This window comes from Pseudopodoces humilis, chromosome 1 (genome assembly GCF_049639895.1).
Source record: "Pseudopodoces humilis isolate 2021_Gansu_Grassland_sample_001 chromosome 1, ASM4963989v1, whole genome shotgun sequence".
NCBI lineage: Eukaryota > Metazoa > Chordata > Aves > Passeriformes > Paridae > Pseudopodoces > Pseudopodoces humilis.
Genome location: NC_142200.1, coordinates 50,684,547 through 50,711,987, shown reverse-complemented (window position 1 = coordinate 50,711,987; position 27,441 = coordinate 50,684,547). Strand labels below are relative to the sequence as shown.

Sequence of the window (27,441 nt, the reverse complement as noted above, 5' to 3'; positions counted from 1 at the left end):
CTTCTTTTATATAAGCCCCTTTCAATACTGAAATGGCCCAATGAAGTATCCCCAGAGCCTTCTCTTCTCCAGGCTGAGCAGCCCCAGCTTTCTCAGTCTGCTCTCCATAGGAGAGGAGCTCTAGCCCTCTCCTCAGTTTCATGGCCCTCCTCTGGACTCACTCCAACAGGTCCATGTCCTCCTTCTGCTGGGGACCCCAGAGCTGGATGCAGCACTCTGAGGGGATGTGTCTCACCAGATCAGAGGGACAGAATCACCTCCCTCACCCTGCTGGCCACAATGTTCTTAGTCGCAACTGATTTCAGTCAGAACTTAACTATGTTTACAAACTGCGTGCTTCTTATTTTACATTTTTCACTGAATTACTAAATTCAAGTAAAACCCCTCCCTCAGCTGGGTTTTTTAAGTCACATTGAAATTGTCAATTGAAAAAGCATCACACTGGGTTTCATGTGGCAGCTCCTTGTATAATTATGTGTAAATCCTTATGATACATCCGTGTCAGAAAGGGGTCCTGCTTGTGCCCACAAGCTATCTGGCTTATGATATTAGCATCTAAAGTTAGGTTACCAAGGAAAAAGGGCAACCTAAAAATAAAGAATACTCCTAAAGCAGGAATATTTTCTCTGTTTCTGTGCTCAAAATCAGTGATGCCTACAGATGTAGTTCTAATATAATTTTAGGCAGTTTCTGAGCAGAATGTTACCAAACATATTTTAGTCTTAGAGCCACATGTGTCTCCTCTCAATACAGAATTTACTATGTCTTCAATTCTTTTAACTCAGTCAATTTGGTTCTGAATTCTACAACCATCATTAGCTTTCAAAACTACAGTGTGACTCTTCCTTCCCACTGCCTCTAGGATAAATCTGGGACACAGCTCAAAGCAATTAACAGGAAAAAGCTGCTATCTCACCAACTTGAGGGTTCTGCTAACAGCTGTTCAAACCATTTTTCCCCACTTAGAAGTTATTTAGAATTTAAACATTTAGAAGTTTCTCCAATTAATACATTTTGATAGAAAGAGGATTACTTTTAAACATTGTTAAATTGACAAAAATGTAGTCTGCACATTGAAAAGGCAAAAAATCCTAAAGCTTAAATCCAGGACATAAAAAAATAAATTAGTCTTACCCTTTCAATACTGTGCTGTAAACGTAGTTTCATCCTTACAACCTCCTGTTGTTTAAATAGTTCTTTAAGCGGGTCTGACAGTGATGGAGGTGGTGTAATCTGTGGAAAAAGTTTTAGAAATAGTACAGTGAATATGTATTTAACATGTTTAGGCACTGCTTATGTGATCTATTAAAAAAAAAACAAACCCAAGAAACAATAAGCAAGGTGTTTTTTTAAGAAAAAGAAGAGCTTTTAACTTCCATTAATTATGTGAATTCAATGTGTTTGCATTTAAAGATTTTAAGGATTCCATGCTATAAAATTAATAAACCCAAGTAAAAAAGGCATTTCAAGCTGTTTAGTGCTTTTATCCAGTCGTTATCAGCATTCCATAACTGTTCTTTTTAAAAGGCTGTACTGTAGAATATAGTAAGAATACAACTTGCTTTCAGCTTTAAAGACTCCTTACAGCACAGATGTTCATTCTCAGAAGGTAAAAACTGCCTAGCAAAATGCAAGAGCAAAGTAAAAAAAAAGTATCGCTAAAAAACCCCAAACCACTTGATATATTTATACAATGGCAACAGCATTTTTTACTGCACAAAAGATAACCAACCATATTCCCAATATCATCAGTTGCAATCACTCAGAACACAGGCAAGCACAAAAAGTAGACTAGAGACCCAAGCAGTAGCTTGAAAAACTGTTTCTTCCTGTCAGTTATTCAAGGAAGTTTTTAAAAAAACTTAAAAAGGAGATAATTAAAAAAATCAAATAGACTTGAGTGACATATCAATGCTGTTATTGATTTGCTATACTGTAAACATTTTGCATCTTCAGTCAATTATAGTAAACAATCAGAATTACTATCTGGTCTGAGCTGTATGAAAAACACTGACAAGGCACTCCTGGCAACTGCAGAAATCAGATGCTTTTTGAGACGTAACTAAAAACATCTTGGGAGTTTTAAGGCTCCACCTAAAGTTTACTTCTCTTTATGCCAGTTCTATCTGACAGTTCAGCGTGGGCTTTAACAACTGACAGATCTAAGAGCACTGATACTGATTTGTAAAGACCCATTCAAACTAAATGAAACACTGCCTACTACCACTGATACTCAAAAAACCACAGCTCAAATACATACCTGCAGTTACTATACCCCACCTTGTATCTAACACACATAGAAGATAAATAACTCTTTTCAATAAAATAGATCCTTCAACTGTCAAGAAGTAATAAATCCGTTATGGAAATACAAACACTGTAGATTAAACTAGATTGATACTAATAATCTTGCACCTATACATTCTAGTAACAAAGTGATTTATGTACCAGAAGTGCTTGAATTACTATTATATCAGAAAATTATTTCAGGACAATTTTTTCTCCAATTGGAAGTCAGTCATTCCAGTCTCTGGAATTATGGAACATAATATGAATAACTGATTGCAATTCATTCCTTAAATTATTATAAGGTATAAAATGACATTCAACTCCTTTACATTTCAAACTGCAGAATAGGATACACTTCATTTTTCTTAGTGAAAACAGTTTCGCTCTCAAACCAGTAATGCTTATGGCATATGCCATTTTGTGTAAAACATCAGTATTAAAAACAAACATACTCCCTTATAGCCTAGTTTTTCCTGAAAACTTTGCATCCATGGTATGGTACAATAGTGCTTTCAATAAAATAAGACAGAATGCTTGTAAGTAATATCAAGCTTTAATTTTAATAAACCCAAAACATCTCCCAAAATCTGTTCTTTTGCTTACAGAAAAGCACACAGATAAGAAGCAAGACAGAGAATCTGACTATAAATAAGCTTTGGGTTTAGGCACCTAAATTCTCCAGAAATAAAAATTTCAGAGCTGGCAAGCATCCATATCAACTGAACAATTTCACAGAATCACAGAATGGTCTGGGTAGGAAGGGACCTGAGGGGTCATTAGTTCCATGCCTCCTGCCATGTGCAGGGATGTCACCCGCTAGACCAGGTTACCCAAGGCCCCATCCAATCTGACACTGCACTTCCAGGGATGGGGTAGCCGCAGTTTCTCTTGGCAACCTGCTCCAGTGTCTCACAGTGAAGAATTTCTTCCTAATACCTAATCTAAACCTGTTCTCTCTCAGTTTAAAGCTGTTCACCCTTGTCCTGTCACTGCATTTCAAATATTTTAAAATGTTATTCCCTTAAATTTACAGATGGCTTAACTGCACAACAGAAATAAGAATCAACACCATAGAAATAACCTGACAAGGAGCTGATCATCTACACAGCAGAGCTGTGTGGACTTTTATTTAAACATGCAGAACTCTGTTTCAGCAGATTATATTCAGCCCTCAGATTACATTCACACTTGTGTGACACTAACAGGTCTCCATGACCCCAGAGATCCCTAGTGCCACTAGATATATCCATAAACTCTTCACTCCTGCCCAGCCCTGCATCACGTGCCAAAATGTACAGCTAAATATTAAGTTTGGTTGCAGTCATTTATGGAATGATCTGTTTTTTCCTCTCTTCTTGGAAACTTGGGAAGAGTGAGCCTCAGATCCTTTAGAGACCGAACACAGGATCTGGGCAGTTGCACACCACCTGCTGGAAATTCCAGCTTGTGAACCAGCACTCGATTCAGACAAAGGAAATTGCTTTCTTTGAGACCAGAAAGTCTGCATTAAAGGTTTTGAGGGAGAAATAGCTGGAGGAGCCTCTTGGACCCTCTAGTCAAAGGAACTGTTACTAAACAGAACACAAAAAACTGTGTAGAGAAAATACAAACACATAGGTTGGACTTGCAAGAACAGAGCATGAAACTGAACACCACAGAAAAAAGGTGCCTTCTGTTTTTTGCATAACCAAACTACCAAACTATTTTCTTAAGGGCCCACACTCCATACAGAAGAGAGGGAAACAAAGGGGCCCTGCCTGCTCCAGAGAAATCTCCGTTCCCAGTCTGAGAAATGACCCAGAAAAGCCAGACAGAACTTGGCCTTGTGCCTCTGCTCCACCTCACTTGGAGCCAGCCATCAGAGCAGGTTTGATTGGCAAGAGTTCATGTTCAAGACATGCCCTTCCCATCTCCAATACACCAAAATCCATTAGAAAATTTCCTGCAGGCCTTGCATCCTTCAGAACAACTACAACAAGAGCATTAACTCTTCACTCAATAAACCTTCAATCCTTATTTGTGCCTGCTACAAACCTGCACGCTTCCATGGCACTCAAACAACTGGCCTGCTCTAATGGTCTGTTTCAAGCATTTTGAAAACAAGTTTCTAGCAATACCCCTAAAATTAGATTTTACCACTTGAGTTTCTACAGCAGTGCCGGGGGACCAGTCAGAATCCCTTTTACCAGAAACACAACTGCTAGATAGCCATTCTGGCAGTGAATCATCCTGGTACCTCCTCTCAGGAGACAATTCAGATGAAGATGACAGAATCCTGAAGAACATGGAACAATCTGAAAGGCAACAGAGCCCAAGCACAATTGAAATTTACTCTGTTAGAAGATTCAGACTTGTTTCCTTCTATTTTGAATTGACCTGATGTCTCCTACCTTATGTTTTGTATTTGTACTGGTGAAAGAGAAGCCATAATTCATACATGAATACTCTCACAGCCTTAGGTGATCCAGGCTGTAAATTTATATATAAATATATAAACAAGGCTGTGGAAACAAGGTTTTAGCACACCACCTCCTGGTTCCCACCTACAGCATGTTTGAAGTTCATCAGATAAACTACAGTGCATGATTAAAATTCCAATGCAAAGAACAGTATGTTACACCAACCATTCTGAGCCTCAGAGTGTCAGAGCTAATATATGGTCTCCACATAGACCTGCACAAAGGATATCTGTAACACAGGAATAATTAAAGAAAGAGTATCTACTTTCTTTCTACATAAATTGATGAGGAAAAAATTTGGTTAACAGAGACTCATGAGAGAATCTAAGGAAAAAACTGTAAAACAAACTCGACAAAAAGGTAATTTTTACAGTTGCTAATTAAATTTTGCACTATAAGTGTAACAACATGTTATTAATATTTCACTATTTCAGAGAGACTAAGACTAGCCTTTATTCTCACTTTGTTGGACAATGTGTATAATAAACAAACACTCATTTCTGAATATGAAATGATCCTTGGTTCAGCAACACTTCTTTTTATGGTATTTGTAACAGGAATTATTATGATTGTGATTTTCAATGGTGACAAAATAAAATTATTAAACTGTGTACACAAGCAATTTCTGCCAATAAGTTAAATCTTAACTATTACTAATTTTTTAAGGAATATATTTTTTCTGAAAGGAAACATGAAAGTTTTATCAAAATTGTACATTTACACAAGTGACAGCAATTAGGTAAAGCACTTAGTCGCATTGGAGATTTTTCAGACAAACAAAACTGAATTCCTTAGATTGTCTAAGCAAAACTGAATTGCTTAGAGTATCTTCTTATTTAGAAAAAAAAAATCATGCTTTTTTTTACATTTTAATTCTAATGAAAATAACCACTAATTTCCTCGTAATTTATTTTGGCTTCTCAAAATTTATCTTCTTCCTTTTTTGCTTCTAGGAGCTTGAAATAAAAAGTTCCACCTGTTCTCTCTACATCTGTAGGATATTACCAGGACCATCAAATTGTATACAAAACAATTAACTGTTTGAAACATCATTACCAACAGAACATGTATGAGTAAGGAAGCAAACCAGAAATCTAAATTAGACAAAATTCAGTAACTTCAATCCTTCAATTACATATTTACATTTTTATCAAATTTTTTTAAAGAGGTTTTTCTTTTCTACAATTAATTAAAAGCCATTGAGAACAGGAAACACACATCTATCTCTGGTATTTTCTGAAACTGTTACTTGAGACTTTGCTCTCAAATACCTACATTTATTTTCATTAACTGCAGAGTCCTTATTATACACAGCAACAGAGACAGGAAGGAATTATAAGGCAGTGCTTAAAGATCAAGTCAAAAAAACCCTTCTCCTTATGGTGTCTACACACAGTGCCATTTCTGATAGGGAATTGAATTCTATTGCTCAGGTAGGAGATGGGCCAGGGAAAAATATATGCCATGCTTTTCTACTTTCCACTTATCCCAAATTAAGCACTGAAGTGTGATGCCAAAGCAGTAAGCTGTAGCTTGGAAACAGTATGTACTTGACTAGCAGCAGCTTTAAAAAAAAAAATTAAATCTATGCTTCCAGTGACAAAGATATTACAGAAGCTGCCACAGCTACTGAGAAAGATTTTTAGACTTGGGAAGGCTGACAGCCTGGTACATTGTGGTGAAGCTTACCATACAGCCTTGGGCACTTACAGTCCTTGTCTGTAAGTCATCTTACCCACAACTTTCCTCAGACTATAACTGGCCTACTAATTCCAAAAAAAATGCTACAAAAAAACCCCAAAAAAACCAAAACCAAAAAACAAAAACAAACAAAACCCAGAGAACAAACAGCTTGTAGAAGGAATTAAGACTAGCTGTGTAATGAAGCAAACATATGTAAATGTACACATTAAACTTCCATTCATTGCTTCATCAAAAAATCCTCAACTCTACTGGAAAAAGCTAAAGCTTTTTTACTCTCAAGTAAGGGTGAGTTATCCGAGATGAGCTGACATAATAACTTGTGCATTCAGAAATGGAGAGCTTAGACATAAAACAACTGTTCTTCAGTAAAAAGGAAAAAACCTTGACACTATTTAATAAAATTATGAACACTTTAGATTGATAGATTTTAAAAGCCAGGACATAGCAGATTACATCTGCTGCTTTTGAGATAGCTGTCAGGCACTCTCCTACTTAAAACACTCAGTGATGGACTTAGTATGTTGAAGCTCTGCACATCCACACCCCTCCAAATGAAACAGCTTTGTCTAATTAGTTTTAATGAAATTATTGACATCAGAAATTTAAAGAAGCTCTCAATAATTGACTTCACTTCTGAAAGAGTGGGCTTTACCTACTCTGAAATACAGTATTTGTCTGTGTGCCCCTTACAGGTGCCACACATGGTATGCCTTATAGTGACTGTGGAACCACCATTTGTATTTCCACTGAATGTGGCCTTTAAATATGATGCTATTAATCAATATTAATTTGACATATGTCAACTTACTGCTTTCAGCAGAATATTCAGAAGCAAGTTAGGAAGAATATGGAAGTTACAAAAATAAAACCAAAACATGCCTTTCATTCCACTGCATATTGAAAGACCATGTTACTTACAGTTGGGATGCATATCTTGCTCAGGGGATTGCCATCCAGCAGGTAGGAGCCGTTGAAGGTCACATATTCATCGTAATATTGAGGTGCCTGAGGAATAACACTGCATAGCAATTTACGCTTCTCTTCTATTTTCTTCCTTATGTGCAAGTATTCAAAATAGGGGTTTGCTCTCTCAGAACTGTATGGCTGAATCTCTTCAAGTTTCAGAGAATCAACAATAGCTGCCAGTGACTGCTGGGTCTTCTCCTTGGCCTGCAGCAAAGAAGGGTTCACTTGCACAGGTTGAGGCACGCGTGACACCTTCCTTTTACGTGGATGATGTACCTGAGCATCATCATCTTCAGTTAATCTAATTCTTGCTTTCATAGATGCTGATGATTCAGACTCTTTTTCTGATGTTTGTGTACAGCCAAGAGGATTCTGCCTGCCCTGGTTAGCAAGTAAATTTGCTCTGTTCCTTGTGATTCTTTGTGGTACTTCTTGCTGTTCCATCTTCTGATCCTCAGCAACTTCTTCTGCTTTAACAATTTGGCTGTATTTATGCACCTCTTCCTGTGTAATCTGTTGTGAACTGTTTTCCAAACTGGATAGAGAGGAGTACTGTGGTGGATCATCTCCCAACACATTTTCTTTGTCTGCAGTGCAGGGGCTTTTATTAACCAATTCATTTGTAATTCCCTTTGACATTCCTGAACTTAGTTCACAGAGATCAGCACTGGCTTCACTATCAACAACATGCACAGAGATCAACTTTTCTTGTTGGTCTTTTTCATTTCTAATATCTGAAGTATCTGCTGTGTTACCATCCACTTCTCTCAGGGCATTCTCACAAACTTTATTGAATGAGTAAAAATTCACATTTAACTGTGAATTGCTATCACTTTCAGGAGCATCTTTCTCTAATGGTACCATTGGTAAATCGTTCATCCTTTCATAGCTCTGTGAAATATCTTTTGCTGAGCTCTCAGAATATACAGCCATGGGTGCATCAGTCTTCTTAATGGTTGAAGGAAAGAAAGCATTTTCCATCTCTCTGGTACTAGTAGCATCTGTATCCAAAGCAGAAGTTGTAGTCTGAACTATATTTTGCTGCTGTACAAATGACGAATCTTGACTGCCAATGCCTGGTAAAGAAACGTGTTTTGACACAACTGGAACTGGCTGGATAGGTAAAGAACAAGGTGACTGTGAAGGCAAAAATGATGCAGATTCTTGAGAACTGGAACTTCCCTTAATTTCAGGGTGCTGAGGCAAAAATTCAGATACTTGTTGCTCTTTTAATGTCCTGCTCTCAGAATTATGCACTGCTATAATGCTTTTAGCATCTTGCTCTAATGCACCACAAGCCAAGCTGTTAGAGTCATTGTTTAATGAATTAAGTCTGTCAAAAGGCACATCCCACAATTTGGTTTGTTGAGTCACACCACTTTGATAACATGGCTCTAAAGGCATGTTAGAGTCTTCTGAAGGGCTCATCTGAGCAGTATCTTTAATGGTACCTGTCCCTGTTGTTGCCTGCTTGCTGCTAACAGCTCTATTTGGCGATGATGTGAAGTTTGACTGCAGAACAGTCACACTGCCTTGAAAATCTCTTTCAAGTGTGCTGCACAGTAGTTCTGGTTTAGGAGAAGTGCTACTGTAAGTCTGAACTGATGGCATAGTGTTCTGGTTGTTTTCTTCTGATGTTCGAGGTTGTTTGCTGTGTTCAGAAACTGCAGCAGGCATGCTGCATCTTCGAGCCTCTGTAACAGCCCTACACTCATTTAAAACCAACTTAACATCTTCAGCAGATGCTGATCTAACATACATTTGGGGAAGCCTGTTTGTGAAAGATGGCTTAACACGATCTGGCAACTCAGCAAGACCATCGGCCTCTTTTTCCACAAGGGCTGGTGATTTGGCACTTGCAAAAAAAGGCGACTGTGAAAAAGACATTTGGGAATCAGAACCTTCTGGCATAAAGTCTGAATCATATTCTATTACAGGCCTTGGAGTAGTTACTGTGGTATGGCAAGAATCCTCAGAGCTTGCAACAGAAACCATGGACAGTGACCTGGAGCTCAGCCCCATCTTTTCACTTTCTGATTTGGGGGATCTATTTAAATTATCTAAAGCCAATGAAGGCTTTGCAACATTGACACTTCTAGTATCTACTGACTGTGATCTATTACTGGTAGCATCTTTCTGCTGTTTTTCCTTCATACAAACATCCGGCAACTCTGAACTTTTTGAACGAATCAATTCTTTGCCTTTGACTTCAGCTAATGAGTGCTTGGGTTTGTCCTTCATTTTGCTATGCTCTGAACAAGTGCGGTTTCTCAAACGTTCCTTCTCTTTCTGTTTTATTTTTTCTTTATGCTTTCTATGCCACTGCTCTATTTCCAGATCTTTAAGGCTAAGCATTCTTTCGAAACTAGTTTGCATTAAATCATCGTTGACTAATCTTTTTTCTTTAGGCCGAGCATCCTTTGGTGCAGGAGCTGGTTTAGGCTTAAGTTTCTCATGTTCAAGTTTTAGTTTAAGCAAACTATTTTGATGCAGTTTATGCTTGTCTCTCTCTTTGTATCTGTCTATATCTTTATCCTTTTTATCTTTCTCTCTACCATCTGGAGTTTTCAACAAATCATCTTTTGGTTTTTCTTTCAAAGATGACAATTTGTCATGAACTGTTTTATTACTTTCAGTAATAGTGCACCTCCTTTCCTCTTGCATGTGTTTTGAGCTTGCTAATGATGAGGTCTCCTTGTCTTTGGATTTGTCTTTTTTTTCAAATTCCTTTTCTTTAGTTCTATTTTTTTCTGATTTAGTATATTCAGATTCTTTTTCAGACTGTTTAACTTTTCTTTCAGTACAGTGTTTTTCTTTGCTTTCAGCCCAATGTCTGTCTTTATCAGCCTTTTCTTTATCATGCTTCTTATCAGTTTTTTCTTTATTTCTTTCCTTGTCATCAACTTTTTTAAGAGCACCCATGCTTTTTACTTTATCATTTTCCTTATGGCACCTTTCTGCTTGCTGAAAACCGGACTTCTCCTTTACTTTCTCTGTATTTTCATTTACTTCCGCTTTTTCTTTCTCCATTTTGTATTCATGCTTTACCTTTTTCTCTTTTTCTCCATGTTTCCTTTCTATCTTTTCAACATCTTTTTCTTTGATTGAGAATCGCTTTTCTGTCTTTTCTTTATTTTCCTTTAAATTCTTTTCCTGCTTTTCAGTATCTGTTTCTCTTTCTATTATATGCACGCTGGCTGCCTCATCTTTAACACCAAAACAGAACAATTCTATTTCTTTATCTGCAAGCACAACTTCTTTTTCTTCTTTTGCATCTTTTGTTTTTTCATCCTTTAGAAACTTCTCATTTTCTTTTTTGTTCTTCTCTTTTTCTCTCTCATCTTTAATACTTCTCTCTTTCTGGAACTGTCTCTCCTTAACTAACTTATCTTCTTTTGCCACACTTTTCTCTACCTTTGATTTTCTGTCTGAAGAAAGACATTCATGTTCTGTATTTATCAATGTATCATCATTTTCATCACTTTTGAAAAAGTTCTCTTTCCAAAATTCTCTGTCAAACTCAGTATTTCTTTGTACCTCTTTAACATTATGTTTGTGTTTCTCCTTCTCCCCATCCTGTTCCTTTTTGTGCTTTTCCTTTTCTCTTTCTTTGTGTTTTAATTTATGCTTTTTAAGCGTTTTACCTTCCTTGTCAATTTTTCTCAAAGTATACTCTGAATTCTCAAAAGTTGAGCTGTTATCTTCCTCTTTAATTTTAGGGCTAGATTTTTCACCAAATTCCAAGTGAAAATCCTTTTGATGATGCTTGCTTTTTTCTTTGTGCTTGCAAGATTTGCCACTAGAACTTTCTACCAGATAATCAGAATCAGTGCTGTGATCATACCGAACTAATTCGGACTGCAATGTTATTTCAGAACCTCCTGGTGATAAGCAAGTTTTGGTGTTTTCTTGCTTTAATGGTGTTGATTGCTTTTCACTTAACCCACAGGGATGCTTTGGAGATTTTCCAGCAGTGATATGAAACAGTTGTAAAGAAGAATCTTCTTTTGAGGTGAAAGACTTCTTAAAGGTTTCTTCCTCTCTAGCTTTATCTAAAGAATCTAATCCAGAAGTAGCTATATTTGTTACTCTAGCATTTTCTTTTTCTTGCTTTACTTCTTGATTCTCTTTATTTTTGCTCTGATTTTTTACTTTCCTTTTAACTTTGCCCTTTTGCTTGTGTTCGTTTGTAACCATATATTCTTTCTTCACTCTGACATCAGAATTTGATGTCTCTGAAACAGAGCAAGGAGAGACTATCTTCTTGTCCTGAAGTATTTCTTCATCTGAACTTTCAGAACTTGAATACAGAACTCTGGAGGGTTTCTGCTTTTTATTTTTGAATGATTTTGAAAAGACAACTTTTTCTTGTTTCACGAACAAGTTAGTCTTTTCAGCTTCAGTCTCATCTTCTTTCCTTGGGTCTTTTCTAAGAATATGTTTGTCATCGATCATTTTTTTCATTTCATCTTCATCATCATCTTTGAACTCATACTCATCTAGAGCAGATGGAAGTGGTGCCTTACTAGGGACTGTCTGTTTGCTGTTGTTGGCTACAGAGTCCTTTTCTGCTTCTGAATCAACATTCCCATCTACACTGGAAGGATTTACAGATGGAGCTTCTTCAGAATCTAGAGTAAGGAAAGCAAAAATTAATTGAATACTCTTGGGGCACTTGTCACACTTCAGGATAAAAGAGTTCAGTTCAGCAGTCACCTCTTTACAAATGAAAAAAGAATAAAAAACTTTCTTAAACACACAACAAAAGAAGGCCTTTCTCTGTTTTAAGAGAAAACAGAAGGTCATGAAATCAAAGTTCTCCCCTCCCTTTACAGCTCTCACCAAGGCATGTAAAAATACTAATTAACATTTATATCTAATAAAAGTAATGTACTTCAAATTTTGAAAACCTCACCCATTGTACGTAACTCCTGTATGACCTGACTCTTTCAAAAGGACAATACCCTGCACAGACAGACTGTTGAGGAATCAATTGCTAAACAGTAACAAGTTTCTATTACACATATGTAAAAATATTTGTCTTAAGATTAATGCTTTCACTAAGCTGAAGTTGATTCTGTGAAGTGATGCCACAACTGTCCCTTAGAACAGAAGGACCATGCACAGTATTTCAGGTTATTCTAATGCCAAAGAAGTTAACACTACATCAGAACATAGGGCAATATGACTTTTTTTGCTTGAAGTATAATGAAACTTTGAATAGAAAACATTCCTAGGGGTTGAGTTTTATTTACTTGTCTGGGAAAGAGAAACCAACTTTTACAATCATGTGACATGATGGTCTTCTTCATGTGTTTTTCACAGATCACGGAATGGTTGAGGTTGGAAGGGACCTCTGGAAACCATCTCGTTCAACCCGCCCTGCTCAAGCAGGGACACCCAGAGCCAGCTGCCCAGGACCATGCTCAGAAAGCTTTTGAATTATCTCCAAGGACAGAGACTCCAAAACCTCCTTGGATAACCTGTGCCACCACTTGGTCATCCTCACAGTGAAAAAAATGTTTCCTGCTCAAAGGGAACTTCCATGTTTCACTGTGTGCTCATTGCCTCTGGTCCTGTCACTGTGCACAGCTGACAAGAGCCCAGCTCTATCCTCTTTGCAACTTTCCCTCAGGTATTTTTACACATCAGTAAGATTCCCCATAGCCTTTGCTTTACCAGGCTCCTCATCATCTTTCTGGTCCTTCCCTGGACTCTGTCCATTATGTCAATGTCTCTACTGGACTGGGGAACCCAGAACTGGACCCAGCACTCCAGCTGTGGCCTCACCAGTGCTGAGCAGAGGCAAAGGATCACCTCCTTTGACCTGGAGGCAAATGCAGGAGAATTAGGCTCCTCCTAAAGCAGCCTGGGACACCACTGGCCTTCTTTGCAGCAAGGGCACACTGCTGGCTCACTGTCAACCTGGTTTTGTTCACCATGACCCAGGGTCTTTTCTATAAAGCTGCTTTCCCAGCTGGTCAGATCCCAGTCTGCACTGCTGCTTGGATGGTTCCTCACTAGCTGCAGGACTTTGCGCTTCCCCTTGTTGAACTACATGAGATTCCCATGAGCCCATTTCCCCAACACAGCGAAGATCCTCTGGATGGCAGCACAACTCTCTGATGCACCACTTACTCCTCCTCAGAACCCCCAGTTCAGTGTCATTAGGAAACTTTCTGATGGTACACTCCACCCCAACCATTAATGAAAGTGTAACACAGGGGTGGATGCAGTATTGAGCCAAGGTACACAGGCAGTTACTGGCCTCCAAATAAACTTTGTGCCACTAATCACCACCCTTCTGGCCCAGACATTCAGCCAGTTTTCAATCCACCTCATTTCTTTTACCTAAAAGATTCTGAATTGTTGAATATTCTGTGAAAGCCAAATGAAAAGTTCCTGTCTGGCACTCAAATAAGTTACTCATGGTCAAGAATCTTTTGCTTCTGAGGAGGCAACAATTCTTTCTGTGCTCCAAGAGGTGTTACATACTCCTCCAATCTGCAGAAACACAGGAGGGACCAAGAATTACTGCCTCCACTTCAGCAAGTTACTTACCTGGTTGCCCACAGAAACCAGTAGTTCCCCACCGGCAGGAACTTTTCTACACCGAGTAACTAAGTTACACCCACATGAAACACTGACTCCTGATTCATCTACTAAAGGTGGGAAGGAAGTGACTTTGGGGATATTTTTCACCATGAAACAAACCATCTCAGAAAACACACTGTATCATAATAAATATGGTGCTTTCCTCTGTATCTTTCTTTCATAAAACTGCCATTATGATATAGAGTTGATTTGCAAAGCGAGAATGGCTTATTAAAGACAGAGAGAAAAGTAAAAGAAAAAATAAATCAGAAAACACATTTCAGACAATTCAATTGAAAAACTTAATGTACTACCCCTAAAAATAAAAGTGGAAGACTACTTTAGCAATCTCAATTGTTACCTCCAGCAAGTCTTAATAGCTAACACTATGCAAAAGATTAAGGCCACTTAACCTTAGGTGAAATGATGCATTTAAGTATGCAATTAAATAGCTACTTTTACCTGAGCAACTGTCCTCATCATCAGAGATGGGCACCTCTCTTTTCAACAGCATTTCCAATTCTTCAGTTTCAGCAACATCAACAGGTCTTTCCCCATGCTTATTGGCTTGAAATGGATTTCCACCATGTCGAAGCAACAGCTTCACAATCTGTAGCATTAAATAAATTACCTTTTAGGTTATCCACAACATGTTACTTGACCAGCATAAAAATCCCTGTTGCACACAAGCTGTGAGTAACATGATACGCAATCCTAAGTCCTATCTATGATACTGAGACTGGAAGGCAAAACTTCAGCAACTAAAACACAAAGTCCAGGTAGTATATACATAGTCTGCTCCATAAAGGAAGTGAAGGGGAAGACCAGAGAGAGCTGCTCTCTGTTACACAGACACAGCATCATTATAAAAAAAAAGAAACAGGGGTCTTTTGTTCTTGCTGTTCTAGCATTTCTTCACACAACTTATCTGGTTCCCCACCTACCAGGCTCTATACTCCTCTTGCTCCAAATTTTATTACACTCAAATAAGGAACAGATAAAATTTTACAAGTTGCAGTACCTATTGGTTTCCCCAGCAGTTCCAAAAAGCCCTGAGAGAGATCAAAGTATCTTACTGGAAGAACAAACCACTCCCACCCACAACTGCATGTAATAAATCAAAATCATCAACTTGTCCATCATCAAGGGCAACAATTTGTTGACGTTACAGTGATACCAAGGCTACTGCATTTTCAGCACAGTGCCCAGTATTAATTACTTTTCCCCCCCTCTATGTGTAAAGAATGTGAAAATTCAGCAGACAGTGATGTAAAGTACAGAGCTCCATTTATCTTCTCCACTATGTGCTGATTGGTAAAATAAAAAATAATAAGAATATATATACAACAATTCTCTATTTCAGTGCCATAAATAGTATTTAAAAATAAATATAGGATAAATACCCTTAAATATCTATAAACATGCATGTATAACATACACAAATCCACAGTATACTGTTGGGAGACATTTTTCTTTGGAGAATTCTATACAGTAAAAGTTTCTCAAAAAAATTCACTTAAGTACTTATTTACTAAGAAAGTAAAGGTGAAACTTTTAAATATTTAAGAAAACAGGTACTGGTAGAAAATATCTGGCAATAGAGGTCAGATGAAACAAAGACAATCAAAACAATTTTAAGATGCTCCCAAAACAGCCGAAGCAGAACTACAAGACCATATGACTGCAATGAGGACAGTTAGGATTTGTTCTGCAGCTTCAGCACTTCAAACCACATATTTATCCCCCTCCCACTCTCCCAGAACACTCACGTTTCTATGTCCACTACTAGCAGAATCATGAAGTGGGGTATCATCATCCAAGCCCTGCGTGTTCACATCTGCTCCTGCTGCTATCAGAACTTTAGCAACATCATAGTAACCAACGTTACAAGCTTCATGCAGTGGTGTCCAACCTAGAGTGAAGAATGGTAGGTTTAAGACCAAGATCAAAGATCTGGTTTTTTATTCCTGTGCTATAGATCTCTATTGCCTCCAAACATTTCGAAACACACTCTCATACACAGTACTTGGCAGAACAGAACGCCATCCATCTGATGAACAACACTGCTTTATGAACTTTAAACCTCACATCAAATTCCAAGTTTTTCTGCAATTAAACTGAACACTGGAATCACAAATCAAATAGCAAAAGACAAAATCTGGCACAAAATCCCCAGGCTAAACATGTTAGAAAATCTTTGACTAGTAAACATTTGAACTTGTTAGGTGTATTTGTTAGGTGTATATATAAATAATATTATAATATATAGAAACCGTTTGAAAACCACACTATTGGAAACAGTAAGCACGGCAAATCACCATAGCCAGTGCTTCCTTAGAGTTACTGAACATGTACTAGTAATCATTAACAATACTAGAGGCTAGATAATAAGCTATTAACAAATAATGACAGAGAACTTATTCTGGTATTTCCCAGAACACTAGTAGTTTTTTGAAATTTTGATTTCTGCAAGTTCACTTCTTATTTTCTGTAGCAGAATGCCAATTGAAGATGACAACCCACACATGCTATATTCCTTATCTCAATTTCCTGTCCCCAACTTGATGACTTCCACTTCATAGCTGACGAACTGCTGTTGATGCCTTCTCAAAGCCCAATTCTGGGGAGGCATTCAACTTCTGTTTCCAGCATAACCAGCAGAAGAGTTTAATCATGTGAACTCTGTGTCTAATCAGTAGCAGTCTTGTACATCTGTGAAGTGGAGGTTCAAGAAACCTCTAACTTATCTAATTCTTCAGTAATGGGATTTCTCACCTTCATCTTTCACTCAACTTCCAAGCTGCCACTCATTTAAATTTTAAAAAAAGCTATAAAAAAAAAAGAAAAAAAAAAAAGGAAAAGGGAAAAAAGAAAAGATCTTCTAAGTTATTCTAAAGCAAAACACTTTCTTTCTGTTCTTCATACACTAAATTTCTTCTTCAATCATCACTTGCGTTACTCACTTCCAGCACTGTCTGGCTACTACCCTCTTCTTTCGATTTTCTTGCCATTTGCCCTTTTCACACTCATCCAACATGATAACACTCTTCTGCTTTCAGCCTTCTGATCCCTGTCTTTTATTCTCTGTATTAATTATCTCCATAAATTATTTTTCTCCATGTTGTATTGCTTTGCTTTTCCATCCTTTCACAATGTCCAGCCTGCCAACTCTAGTGCTGGCTTGCTGTCAAAATCTGTTTCCTTTACTCTTGTTCTCACATGGCAGTATCATTCTGGCAGATATCCCATAAGCAGGGTTACTTCCTCCATTACTAATTCATTTTCTGCTCCTTTAGTTCTGCCAAATCCTTAGCTAAAAGACCTCTAATTCTCTAAACTACACTGCATCCTAAATTCCTACTTTTCTCCACTCATGACTCACTGCTTCAATCCTCCCAGTCTTCTTGATCTCCCCCTCTGCACAGTATTTTGAAGTTCAGCCATCTCTGCTTCTCACTTCAGTTTACTAATAAAAAAAATCTCACTTGATCCCAAATACCTCCTCCAGAATTTTGAATGAAGTCTCCAGCAACTTGTTTCCAACTGATTCTCAGAACCAGCTCTCAGCCATTGTCCTTTTCCTTTCATCTGCCTTCAAAATTAAGTGTCTGCCCTAGGTCAGACTGGGATGAAGCTATGAAGTTAACTTCCTTCAAAGCAACCCATACAGTAATGTACAATGCATTTGGGGCTACACCAGTACTCACAGCATGCTGCTGTTTCGGCTACTGCTGAACAGGGATTGTAAAGTGTCATGGTTTTCTCTCCCCCCTCCTGCACAAGAGTTTGGGAGGGACATAGCCAGGACAGCTGACCCAAATGTATATTCCATACCACAGGATGTCATGAAATAAAAGCTCATTGAAAGGAGAAGGAAGGAGGATAGTTTGTACATAATGGCATTTGTCTTTTCAAGCATCTGTTACACCTGCTGAGACCCTGCTTCCTGGGAAGGGACTGAACATTTGCCAGATGATGGGAAGTAGTAAATAAATCCTCTTCTTCCTTTGCTTGCACATGCAGCTTTTGCTATTCCTATTAAATGGTCTTTAACACGACCCACAAGGGCTTTTTTTTAATCTTATTTTCTCCCCACACCTTGTTGAGGAAGAGAAGTGAGAGAGCAGCTAGGTGGGTGTCTGGCAGCCTGCCAAGGTCAACCCACTACATGTCTTCTTCAAGTGTTTCTATTATTCTGCCAGTGATTTCTATGGGCCCGTCTTCCCCTGAACCTCCCACACCTTTTCTAAAATTGCTCTTGTCAACAAGTTCTTCTCATCTCCCCTCTCAACTTCTTTGAAGATCTCACAGTGTTCTACTTCTGCTTGTCTTCTTCTCTTCCTCTACATGCCAGTCCTGGGCAGCTTCATGCTCAAATACAAATTCAACTACCCTCTTCAAACCAAGAAATTACCAATCTATTTCTTACCCAAAGTTAAGATTTCAGTTCATCTCATTAACATCTTCTCTTGATATCAAGTTTGAGCCGACAACTAATTGTGCTATATAGTTTTTAGTTTCTCCCACAGTGGCCTGCTACCTCAACTCTTCTCAACAATTTACACTGAGAATGTAATTCAGACCCACAAACCAAAACCCATAAACCTAAAAATACTGTATATGTTGCAACATAACAAAGTTCATCAATCATTGTTTAAATCACAGCAAATACTGACATATCAAAGCCGTCATTAATCCAGCAGGACTAGATGACAACTGCAACCATACCACTCTCATCTGCCTTGGTGCATATCAGCTGTCCCAGTGGAGACAGTGCACATCACAGCATCACCACCTCCACCATCACTAAACTTTGTATCTCCTCACATAGCTCATGGTCTCACCATTACGCTCTGCCCAGCATAATCCTACCAAGTTCAGCAAGTGTGCACAGATTTCTACAAATACCTACTGCGCAAAGGCCCGGGACACAACTGAAACCTCTAGGTATTAAAACACTGTTCTAGTAATACACTATGTGCTGTAGCATCCCAGTACTACCACTGGAACTGAAAAACAATTTTGGGAATTTCTACGAAGTTATATTTTTTCATTTGCATACAATATGAACCAAAAGGAAACCTCTGTTAACAACTTCAGTGTTACTTTTAATTCATACAGTTAAGAGTACTCATATTAACTTACCTGCAAAATCTTTTACATTTACATTTGCACCTAATCTGATTAGCTCCTTGACCTGTTTAACATCCCCTCGAATGGCTGCCATATGTAGAGGAGTTTCCCCTCGTTCATTTCTCTTGTTAACTTTGTCTTTTTGTCTTGAAGAAGAGGTTGGAGTTTTCTTTTGTGGTGTTGTTGTTTGTAAGGAATGATTTAAGGTGGAATCTACAAAACAAGTTTTAAATTGTCACTGTTAACTAAAGTGAGGTGAAGTAAAAAGATTGTCAACACTTGCCATCAAAGATTACAATGACCAGTTAATAATTATATTTAAATAAGAGACATTTCACCCCTCATGCATGTCAGCACAATGCTGATTTTCAATGGGAAAAAGGACATTTTGCAAATTCTTACTATTTTAAGCAAGTTTCTAGGACAGATGAAGTTTCTCCAAACTACAAGGTTCACATACTCTGGTATAAATTCTCCTGAATCAAAACAGGGTGAGATCATGCAGATCAGTATGTACCCTGGTTCCCCTTCCTTCAGCAAAATTCCACTATATTTTTATGTAGTGGGGTGCCAGTTTAAGGAATTACAGTCTGTATTGTACTACATACAAATCCTCAGCTGTACCAACACAGCTGGGTGGACTGGATAATTCCTAATGAAACCCAGCCATTTGCTTTTAAACAGCAATTCTGTAAAAACTTTACACCTGTAGAACATATACATAATGCAAAGATTCTTTTAAATGCAGCTGGACCAAGGTCAGTTTGAAATGTTGAATTAAAAATGTCTCCCTTCTCCCATTAAATCAGAAGGAAATGGTCCCATTTCCTCCTAAATTAAAGTCCCGCTCCAAAGTGAGACAATGATATAACAGTTAAGCTCCAATAAAAATTAAAAATAATTAAATAAATAATTTAGGAAAGTACTTCAGGCTTTAAATTATCCATAAGATCATTGTCTGAGAGGCAAAAATAAACAAAGGAAGAAATTAAATTTTCAAGTTTTACAGCTATCACAGTGCAAGGCTTTTCACATAAATATAGAAGTTCAAAAATTTTTCACCAGGTTAATCATCCATGTGAAATAAATTTTAACAGAAGTACAAATGATTTAAAATATGTGAAAAAAATCAAAGATTGCTAAAAAATATCAGTGTTCCGAATATTCTGACTGGGACAGAATTAAGCAGGCAGGAGGGAGAAAACTATTAACTCTGTAAGATCACCTGGACTGTTGTCTCTTGCTGTCATCTGCATGAGAAGTGCCATCTGTTTGCGCTCTGACAGAGGGTAACCAAAAAGAATGCTAACGGGTGCTGATTTCTTATTCCCAGCATCCTTCTTCATTTTCTTTTTCTCCGGACCTTCCTTCTCTAGAAATAGGAACATGTCAAGACTCAAACTGCAGTTCCATCAGTGTATTTTTCTAAAAATAAAACCATCCTCTTAAGGTATGTAAACTTGTGATTAGTGGCAGGTGATGAAAAAACAGGAATTACACCTCTTATTTGCATTGTGTTGGTTACCTGTTCTAATCATATTAGGATAATAAGCTACTGAGATAAAGCACTTAAAGCTGTAAGCAGGATTACAAAAAAATTCTAACAGTTGAAAAACCTGCTTCATAGAAGGAATGCTGTGTATGTCACAACTTTAATTCTCAGAGATAAAAGTCAGGAACTTAAAATTTCTGTAATTTCAGCTGGTCAGCTTTCAACACTGAACACAGATCTGAGACTATGCTCTCTTCTACTTCTCTCAAAACAACATGTTAAAAATTAGAATAAGACTATTTAATATTGGTATCTGCTAAGTAATTGGTTAAAAGATCGTTTCTCTCAAACTCATCCTGTTATTTCATCTTAAAGCAATTTCTTCTCCATAATTCATATCCTTCAAAAACATACAGCTATTTTATATACATAACTTCTTTCCTTTTATCAATATTTACTGAAGCTGTTTAATAGTTCATCTCCAAGTTTTAAACCAGGAGCTAAAATTACACATCTGAGTAAACACATCAAAAACAAAACAAAACAAAACTCCTACCAAAACCAAGAAACCCTGTCATCTGCAGAAAGAGAAAACCTTAAAACAGAGGATTCCACTGAGAAAAACTTCACTGGCCTTCTGCAGAGAGGTAAAAATTGGAAGTTTAAGTCCCTTTACAGTTCCTAGTTATCTTTTCACTTTCCACAATTCTGCCTTCTTTCTTGTTCCATGTGTTTCCTCTCAACTCATTTTCTGCCTTCTTAGCCTTCTCTAAATCTTATTTTCTAGGCTGCATTACAGGTACAAGTTCTAGTAATGCAATGCTCTTGAGGCACAAGAAGGTGCATCAACAGTTCTTAACTTGAATTCTGTACTGACCCATAAGGAATACACAATTTTACAGGCTGAACAATAGCCAGCAAGAGTATTTAAGAATGGAAAGCTACAGACCCATGTACGTATTTTAAAAACCTCTATAAATTTATCCCATCATGTTTAAAAAGGAAACAAGATCCCTTTTACAGAATCAAAGGATGTTTTTTTTTCCTAAACTGCAGGCAACTCATAGTCTTGAATATCTACAAAAACAAATCAACATTATTTGTGTTGTGCTCTACTGTTAAAAACATCTGCACAGGAAAATAAGAAAAACCCTTTAAAATAAAACTGTACTTTCAACTTTCAACAGCAAGCATGCTGTTCTCTCTGCAAAGATAATGTACAGCATACTCTTTACTGACTTACTTAGTACTTCCATCAAAATAACCCATTTCAGATTGACCAGCATAATCAGCTATTTCTTAGCAAACAAAAACAAGACAGAAAAATAAAACCAAAACAAAAAACAGGAGCAAGTGAGTAGGGCACAGCATACAAAATAGAAAGTTTTATACATCAAAAAATAAATCAATGTTCCAAGAATACCATCACACAGTACACTACACCTTAACAGGAGAAGACCAACTTAACATTTAGGAACTTCAAATTTTTAGCTATTCTTTGTCTTAAGGCAACAGAAAAATTTTCACCACTGTGAACTTGATGTTTCTACGATTTGAACAGTAATAACTTCCCTAGTAAAGGAACAGATTAAGTTTAAGATATTACATTCAGGTAGAATTTAAGATATAAAATTGACTATTAAACTCAACCAGCAGTTAGAAATGAACATAAGGGTTCAAAATAGAACATAAGAGTTTTTTTCACTTCTTATTAAAAAAAACCCAACAAACTAGAACTCTTCAAGTGGCTTCATGTTCAATCACCTTTATTAAATACACTCCATAATACACAGCCAAATCCCCCTGGAAAATACATCTTTAAGATTTTCCTTTGGCAACACCAGCTTTTCACTGAAACTTAAAAAAATTATTTCAAAATAGTCAAATTACGTCAAACAGGAATTCAGGAGCATCTGAGCACTTATGTGTAAAAGAGCTCAATGAAATCCACTCACAGTACTTAAAATGTATGGGCAGGAGGAACATCAGAGACACTGGTGATTATTTTAGGATAATTTATGCATGACAGATTTTGTCCCAAGGCAACCAATAATGTATCTGCCTTTTTGCTTGCTTTTTTTTCCAACTGGATATAAATATCTACTCATGTAATTTTTAATGTTTTGGAAAATTAAATTATTAAGTAATGTAATATGCAGATTTCTCAAAACAAATCATGCCATACTAACAGAGTATTTCATTTGGTAAAATAATCATCTCAGCAGATAAAGGAAATTAAGCAATAAAAAAAACCCAAATTCAAACTTCAGGGCTCATAATAGTCTGTTTTCATGTAGAAGACACCCATTATAGTCCAAATCATAAAGAATAAGAGGATCAAAAAATAGGACCATGCAAAATTAAAATATTAGCTGCTTGAAATGCATGTTACAAAGTCATAGGACTGAATGATGTACAACCAAAGAATAATATGTTCATTGCTAGGTCAAGACTAACTCTGCAGATGATGAAGTTCAGAGACAAAGTTTACTTAGCTCTGCATCATCACTGCAACCTGACTCAAGTTATTTCCAAGAGAAACACATCACAACTGCCTGTGTTTCCTACTGTCAGGGAAAGAGAAAGCTTAGAATGCGATGCAGAGACCCAACAGTGCATTTAACAATGTAGAGATTTCAAGGTACTATTGTGATACATAGTTAATCAAGTTTATGACATAATTATTTAATGAAACAAACACACAAAACTACCTCCACTTTCCTGCCTGTAGCCCAAACAACAGTTAAATAAACTTGTTATAGTTGAACAATAAGCCCAGATCCAGCAAGCAGTGTGTGAACATTCCCTTCAACACCCCCACTAACCTCTGTAACTACAAAAAGCACAAGCACAGGAATTGTAACTCTGATCCTGTGTATCCCTGCAACATGAAGAGGTCAGTTTTGCTCTTCTGGATGTCAACTAAGTGCTAAAAGAAGTATGAAGTAGGCCATGTTTGGACTACTTTGAAGACTGAAATTGAAGGAGTCAGAAAACAAAACTGAGATCCTGCTATAAATGGTAAATCTGGAGAACATAATTTCCAAAAAAGATTAACAAATTACCACATTCAGTTTAATTTTAACTCGTTGTTCCTGAATAATCAACTGTGTAACAAGACTCTCTTTACAATGAAAATACTTTTAGGATCTGCAGTTATGTTTAATTATTATGAAAATTCCAAATTTCTCTCTTCAGACTAGTAAGGTGGAGAAAACAAACCTGACCTCTACAAAATCAACACTTGTCTATTGTTCTTATTCCAATAAACACATCAGAGGCTACTTAAAACTAACCAGATTACTTAACTAAATTAAGACAATTTAAGTAACTCTATTTAAGTAGTCTAAATAACTGATGGCTTTTCAATCAAATTATGGTTTTGGATTAGGAGACTTAAAATCAGAGGATTTATTTTTAAAGATATGAAAAATAATTCTGCTTCGACCATCCAATCCAGCAGTCTCAATCAAACTTGTGTGCAGACTCCTCCCTAAGGTTTCCTTATAAACAGGCTGAAGCTATACTGCAGCATAAATAAATTTGCCTGCAGGATGTATACATTACATTATTTTTCTGTGGTTGCTCTGACCAAGAATGGGGATGTCACAACAAAGCCCTCAGTTCTGGGAAGCCACCACAGCCAGGGGAGTGTCACAGCCCTGCACAATGGAAGAAACACAACAGGATGCTGCTGATAAAGAAAGGGACAGAGTGTCCTTCCAGGTGTGTCCTGTTCCCAGGGGCCTCTTCAGAAGGCCACAGCTCTCCTGGGACTTACATTATCTTTCAGACCCGTGCAGACTTTGCAGCTCCTGCAAACATCTCAACTGGCACTGCAGGACTGCCTTTACACAACTCCATGCAATCTTCATGGGTATTAAATTATTAAGGAAGTAACTAAAAGGCTCAGTCTTAAAATACTGAATACAAATTTATTGCAGCATTTTCTTAAGAAAAAAAAAAAGTTTAAATTTAGATAAAGAGGCGGGCTATATTTGTTCTAGACTCTTACAGTACTCTACAAATGCTGTTTGGTTTCAATCTTGCCAAAACTGACTGGATGTAAAATGTACTTTGTGTATAGTGTTCCAGAAATCAAATGAAAAAAAAACCCAAATCATTTTGGTGTTAAGCCAACATTCATTTTGACTGTCCATGTTCATTATCACTTGCAATATTTAGACAATACCTGAAACAAACAAACAAAAAAAAAAGCCCGCCTGAAAAAGGAACAAAGGAGCAACTTTCACAAAACACAGTAAAAAAAAAAGGACAAAATTTTAGTTTATGGAAGACCCTGGAGCTAGAACCAGGAAAGCTCTAATAATATAAAGTTCTAAAAATTAGATATCCCAATTCTTTGACTCATTTACATGCCTAAACAGGATGAAATCCAAATATCATGGAGTTTGTACAATCCTACAATCAGCTAGTGACCCTATAATATATCCTGGGGATAAAATATCTATTAAACTATTAAATTATTTTTTTTTTAAGTACCTCTAGCTGCTTTTATATTTTGGGGAGTTTTTCAACTCAAATTTATTTTTAAAGACCTCTAAGCTGTTAAGAAGCTTTTCATTACTTTTTCTTTTTCCCCATGTCCGATTACACTCTCATTTCCAAAAACTTACTTTCTTCTCAACATTCACCATTCTCTGTACAGAGCTATCAGGGAGACACTTCTGTCAGAGGTAACAGTTTAGCTCAGTGAGAGCAAATCTTTTCCATGTAAAATGCAAAGTTTGTGCCAGAAGCAGCACTGCATTTCATGATCACTGATGTCAGTCCTAATCCATGTCAGTGACAAACTTGGCACGAGTGTAAGTGTCTAATTCCCAACAATCTAATCTAATTGGTTAGGCACAGAATCTGCATTACAGGAACAGTTTTTTCATCCTAGTATTGCTCCTGCTCTAAAGTTTCTGGAATAATTTATGTACCAATTTTCCCACCTGCAAAAGGGCAGTTGCTCTAACCTCCTTACCTCAGCAGAAATGAAATGTTCACCAAGATGTGATGTTTGCTACCATAGTAAAGAGCCACTTGCCTTCTACTTTCATGTTAAATATTTCTTGCCCCTATTTGAACTATTTCACCTTCCTACTACAACTTCGGACAAAAAAAAATTTTGTAGTGTGAACATTGTCTTCTTGTGCATGTTTTAGTATCTGAAGTAATCAATCTTGTTTGTGGCAACAGCAACAACAGATGCTATAGCAAAAAAAACACACAAAAAGTTCTGCTACTTTACAAGATGATTGGGACAATGACTTATTTAAGGTTGATGGGGGTGGGGAGACATGACAAAAGATTTTACACAGACAAAACTTTTGATAAATACTAAATACTACATCTAAATACATTTAATTCCATTATGGAAAAACAGTTATGGTCTAATATCAAGCAAAAAATTTAATAAAGCAGGTGCTGGGAGCATGCTTCTAATTTAGACATGGTCTTTTCAGAATCAAATGGTATCATGAATAGTGTAGGACTCAAGAATGCTGTAAAACCACTGGAAGCAGAACTAAAGCCAAGAGCACTGTTTTGTAATGTGACTATTTCAGGTATGGATTTCATACTACAGTCTCTTTACAGTAATAAAAATATGTATGTAATATCAAGGAGTTGAATCTTCTGCATGAAGTCAATCCTGAACAAAAATTAAACATAAACTGAGGCATACACTTCTACCTTGCATTTAAATCTAAGCATATTAATGGAACTACCTGGTCATGAAAATAGTCAAATGTACAATAAGCAATGTATAAAAAGCTGTAGCACTGAGCCTTTGTTAAATCTGGGGAATTTTAATGTGTTCTGCTGGCCATGGAGCCTGGTTACCAACCAAACTATTACTGCACAATTACACAGATAATGAATTACCTAAACCCAGAGATAACTGTACCTCTTGGAATGTATCCAGCTCCCTCCATTTTGATTTGAAAAAAACTGAGTTAAGAATGGCGGTTTGAAGCCTTGAAATCAGTTCTAATATAGATAAGCTTAAGTTGGGAAGAACTTAGCCTGTGCAGAAAAGGTACAGATCACAGGAACTCAAACTGAAAACAAAGTGTACTCTCCACACTAGTTTAGTTACCTCTGTCACCTTAGCAACCTTTTCTATGAAGGACAGTACATCTACCCATCTATCCTATCTTCCTCCCCAAAAAAGGCTACAAAAGGCTGACAGCTGTATCTCAAATCAAGGCATTCACATGGTTTTTCATCTGTTTACTCGTTTAAACAAATGGACATCTAGAGATGACAATACAAAGAAAGATTTGTTACTGAAACAGAAGAAAAGAATGAGGTTAGGAAACAACTAGAGAATATAGATCAGCTATGGTGGCATGTTGGCCATTGCTAATGAGAGGACGAAAGCCTATCAGACTGAGATGCAACAATCAGAAGCAAGCAAGCAACTTTTATACTTAGTATTCTTTTTAAAGAGAAAAAAAATCAAAGTAAAAACATAATATACAATTAATTAAGTTAGGACGTAATTTACCAACAAATAATTAGTTAAGGAAATAAAAAGGTTCTACCTGTGTCTGAATTGCGATCTTCATTTCTGGATGGACTAATAGTAAAAGGAAGTTTACGTTTCATGGAAGACTTTTCTTTCATCTCCTTCCCCACATCACTCCTATCCACTTTTGGAGTTTTGCTGTAGGATGCAATCTTGTCCTTGCTCTAATATAAATAAAAAGTATACTAAGTAATTTTTGCATAAAGCGGGGTAGTCTTATAATGTATACAGACTGAAAAGACTGATATGTGAGAATGTATGTCCTT

At 37.0% G+C, this 27,441-nt stretch overlaps 1 protein-coding gene across 5 annotated transcripts in view; it reads right to left on the bottom strand.

Moving 5' to 3' along the window:
* ANKRD12 (ankyrin repeat domain 12) overlaps positions 1-27,441 on the bottom strand; it is a 58,506-nt gene that overhangs the window by 5,360 nt on the left and 25,705 nt on the right. For 2 of the 5 annotated variants that reach the window (XM_014255956.2, XM_014255962.2), the window contains exons 3-9: positions 27,192-27,339; positions 20,371-20,517; positions 19,158-19,358; positions 15,782-15,924; positions 14,475-14,622; positions 7,371-12,049; positions 1,135-1,233 (exon numbers count right to left, since the gene is read on the bottom strand). In XM_014255956.2, coding sequence (XP_014111431.2) covers positions 1,135-1,233; positions 7,371-12,049; positions 14,475-14,622; positions 15,782-15,924; positions 19,158-19,358; positions 20,371-20,517; positions 27,192-27,339 — 5,565 coding nt within the window. Of the gene's footprint in view, positions 1-1,134; positions 1,234-4,525; positions 4,584-7,370; positions 12,050-14,474; positions 14,623-15,781; positions 15,925-19,157; positions 19,359-20,370; positions 20,518-27,191; positions 27,340-27,441 lie in introns of all 5 variants that reach the window. The other 3 variants (XR_001331755.2, XM_014255969.2, XM_088053392.1) reach the window with 3 other exon arrangements.